Source organism: Trypanosoma melophagium (assembly GCF_022059095.1).
Source record: "Trypanosoma melophagium isolate St. Kilda chromosome Unknown ctg19segment0, whole genome shotgun sequence".
Classification (NCBI taxonomy): Eukaryota; Euglenozoa; class Kinetoplastea; order Trypanosomatida; family Trypanosomatidae; genus Trypanosoma; species Trypanosoma melophagium.
In genome coordinates, this window is record NW_027125148.1 from 379,156 (window position 1) to 383,399 (window position 4,244).

A 4,244-nucleotide genomic window follows, 5' to 3' on the forward strand; every position below is an offset into this window, starting at 1 on the left:
ATGACACAACCATACGGAAGTGAGGGAAATGCGATACTAAACACAGATAAAGCCCATGAAACGCCTGAGGTGTTAACCGCTCACACCGATCCCTCTCCACGTGAGGTCGATAATGCTGAAGCCTCTAATCCTGAAATGCCACCACAAGGGGCGTCCAATATGAGTATGTTAGGAGGCGTACCAGAACATCTACACAATCTCGCCAGAGAAATTCATAAGTTAAGTCATTCTGATCTTGTACACATCGCCGCCGTAACTGACCATGTCGCCACACGTGATGTATATTCACTTTTGCCGTATACTGGGAGTAACTGGTTTCTTCCGCAGATTGCGGAGGTCGGAGAGGGTGAGAAACGCTGGGGTGTTCGCTGTGGTTCCTATGGTCGTTTTAAAGTAATACTGGGTGGACGTTGCTTGTATCTTCCCATTATTAATATATTTCTTCGGCTCGCCGTACTCGTTTTACTTTGGTTTACGCTATGGAATATTTTACCTCACTGGTTAATGGAACCTGGTGGTTATGTATGGGATCCACTGATTTTGGTAGTTGTCGCTTCTGTTGTGGGAGGTATTATATGCCGTGTATTGCAAATTCCACCACTTGTGGGTGTATTATGGATTGCTATTATGTGGAATAATATTCCAGAAGAACATTACTTAACCAAGGGTGTTGTTTTACAGGTTAAAGATATTTCATCCAAAATGGGTTTGACAGTTATTATGGCTCGTGCAGGTTATTCTTTAACTATCAAAGGTATTATTCCACATTGGAAACAAAGTGCACTTTTGGCGACAATGCCTTTTGCCTTTGAAGGTGTTGTACATAGTTTGATTGCTAATAAAGTATTCAAATATGAAAATAATTATCAATGGGCATTTCTTCAAGGTATGGTATGTTCTATAGTTTCACCTGCTGTCGTGGTCCCAGGAACATTATACTTGCAAGAGATGGGTTACGGTCGTGGAGTTGGGCCACTTTCACTAATGCTTTCTGCTGTTGGAGTGGAAATTGTATTGGGTGTATGGGCGGCAAACTTTATTATTGGATTATTATTTCATGACCAAAGTCTCGCTGTTGCCATTGTGCTCGGACCTGTACAATTTATTGGTGGTATTATTATTGGTATTATTATTGGTATCCTCTTCTTTTACTTTGTAGAGGTGTTGAAGCATGAGGCTCGTCGATTACCTAATGGAAAGTATGAAAAAAGACACTTTTACAGTACGCTTGACTTTGCCACCGGTGTCTTTTTACTTCTTGCCTTTTCAATGGTGTTTCTTGGCTACAGTGTGAATCTGGCGGGTGGTGGTTGTACGATGTGTGTCTTCTTTGCCAGCACAGTAACCCACTTCTCCCTCAAAGACGGCAAACCCGATTCGGAGGAGCAGAAGAAGTACATTGGCAGTTGGCTGGCCTTTATATGGGATAATGCGATGATGCCTTTCCTCTTCGCCATAATGGGCTCCAAGATCAGCATTCTCTCCATCTTTAACGCCGACTTTTTCCCAAAGGCCATCATTTGTCTTGTCTGCAGTACCGCCGTGCGGCTTATTTTGACTTTTGTTGTCCAGACCGGCTCTGGAATGGGCTGGAAGGCAAAGTTGCTGGTCTGTGCGGGCTACACCGGCAAAGCTGCGGCGCAGGCCTCCGTCGGCCCGCTGGCGGCCACACTTGTGGCGGGTGAAATCGCACGGCTCCCGCCCGGCGCGGCGATTCCCCCGGCGTTGTTGCAGCGGCAGATGTTCGCGAACAATGTGCAGCAGATGGCGGCGATGTACGTGATGTTTATGGCCGCGATTGCCTCGCTGAGTCTCGTGCGGGGCGGCATGGCGGTGCTGCCGAGAGAGGCACCAGCAGTGCGGCTGCCCCGGAGGAGAGATATGGCCTCCGATGAGGATGAGGAAGAAGAGGAGGAGGGAAATCATAATCATATTAGTAATAATGAGGGAGGAAGAGAGGATCCGTTAACGATGCCGGCGGAGGAACCGGAGGAGGTGGCGGTGGCGGATCCCATGGAGAACAGTGTGAATAAAGGCGAGAGGGGCAGAAATGGCGGGAGGGGAATGCCACAGATGAATGGAGGTGGAGATATTGTGTAATGTGGCATACAACGCATAAAAAAGATTGGAAATAATTACCGGAAACCCCCATAAACAGGCGTATATATATATATGGCGAGAAAGAGAGAGACAAAAAGGTGGATGCGCGAAAAATCAAAAAGCGACAAAAACAAGGACAAAAATGAATCTGAAACGTTAAAAGGATTGAAAAAAAAGGAAGGATCAAAAAAGAAATGGAAACCATGCGTGTGTGTAGTGGATGAAAGGTGAGGACAAGTAAAAAAAAAAGAGAAGGATAAAAAAAGAAATAAATGCGAAATAGGGTAAAGAGATTCTGCTCTCTGGTACACATACCCCACAAAAAAAAAAAAAAAAGAAAAGTTTTTTTTCTCTTTTCTTTCAATCTGTGTAACTTGTGAATACATAATGTAATTGTTTTTCAGCAAATTTTGTATCTCCCTTTAAATACTACTTGCATCTTTTTCCTTTCCTTTTTTATCTAACTTTTCTCATTCTTTGAATTATTCCTTACTCCTTTTATTTTTCATCTGCATTGTTCATCCCCAGCAACAGTATCTTTATATATATATATATATATATATATATATATATATATATATATATAAAGTGGATAGGTACAACCTAAGCTGCGGCTTTTTGCCTAATGAGCAGGAGTAGCAAGTAGAATTTTTTTTTGTTACCTCGTAAATTTATGTGTAACATAAAAATCAAAGAGAGATAAAATTTGATGGATATATAAAAAAAAGAAAAAGTATTTACTCACTCACTCTCTCTCTCTTTCATTTTCTTGTAAATAATTTCCAGAAAGATACTATTACTATCGGCGTGTGCACTTTTTTTGTTGGTTTCTTTTGTTTTTTGGCTTAAGTTCCACATTTTATTTAATTATATCATGATTTTATCTGATGATCTTGGATGATTCATGTGGTTCTTTTTTCTTTTTTTTGTTTAATAAAAAGGAATTACCTGTTTTTTTCTTTGTACAGCATTTTTTTTTGTGTCTAAACGCTGTTGAAAACATATTCGAAAAGCGAAAAATAAATGGAGTCTTTACTATACACTGATATTTTTTTCTTTTCTTCTTGTTTTCCTATTCGATTCTTTCCCTTTTTTTTTCGTATTTATAATTACACAAATGAATGGATATTGATGTGTCAAAGATGGCATCAATAACACCATCCCAAGAGAAAAAAAATGAACAATTAAAAGGGGTTTAAAGAGACATTAATTACCAGAAGCAAAAACAAAAAAGAAAAAGAAAAAATATTCTCAAGAGAGTGTATACCCACAATATGATGGTGTGAATAATGGATATAGTGAGGAATATTACAAGAATGAAGAAAGAGGTGATATTAGTTAACATTATCTATTCTTTGTATTTGTTCCTTTATTATTATTATTATTATTATTATTATTATTATTATTAGTATTACTATTATTATTTAAATACTATCCAATTTGCTGATATCTATTTCTTTGACTTTTCTTTTTTTGTTTCTTCTGTATTTTTGTTTATATTCGATACATTATTTTTTCTTTATCTATCTACTACAGCGTGTGTTTTTATTTTCCTTTTTATTATTACTGGAACCGATATTGTTCCCGCTTTTATTGTTATTTTCCATTGCTCTGGTCTCTTTTTTACTACTTTTCTCTACGCATCTTTGCGGCGATCACATTCCTTTGCATGAAAGCATTGCAGCTACTTATATTACGCTCTCTGTCGCGAAAGTAACAATAAGTGGGAAATATGGAAACTGAGAAAAGTCAGGAAATAAATGAAATAAAAAAAGCTATAACGAAAGTCCAATAATAGGTGTAACTTTCTCTACCGAGTAAAGTAAAAGTGACCACCACCAACACACTCTTATTCGTATATATATATATATATATATATATATATATTTATATACTCTTTGTGGGAAATATGTATTATGGTTTAGGTTCTCTCATTATATCTTTTAATATTGCTTTTCATCTCCGTCTCCAAAAGGTGCACCCCATCAAAAACAATAACAACGAGAGGTTTTATTATTTTCACCCTTTTGTTTTCTTTTTCTCTTTCTCTCTCTCTCTCTTACACATAACTCAATATAAATATTATAGACGTGGATGTATATATATATATATATATATACACACACTCACAAACACACTCGATA

General features: G+C 37.9%; 1 protein-coding gene across 1 annotated transcript; it reads left to right on the forward strand.

The window, feature by feature from the left end:
* Positions 1 to 2,100, forward strand: LSM04_002251 (Cation/H+ exchanger; the record flags this gene model as incomplete). Its single annotated transcript, XM_067337779.1, has 1 exon — positions 1 to 2,100. One exon carries the CDS (start codon positions 1 to 3, stop codon positions 2,098 to 2,100), a length of 2,100 nt encoding a protein of 699 aa, XP_067192834.1.
* Positions 2,101 to 4,244: the final 2,144 nt, after the last annotated feature.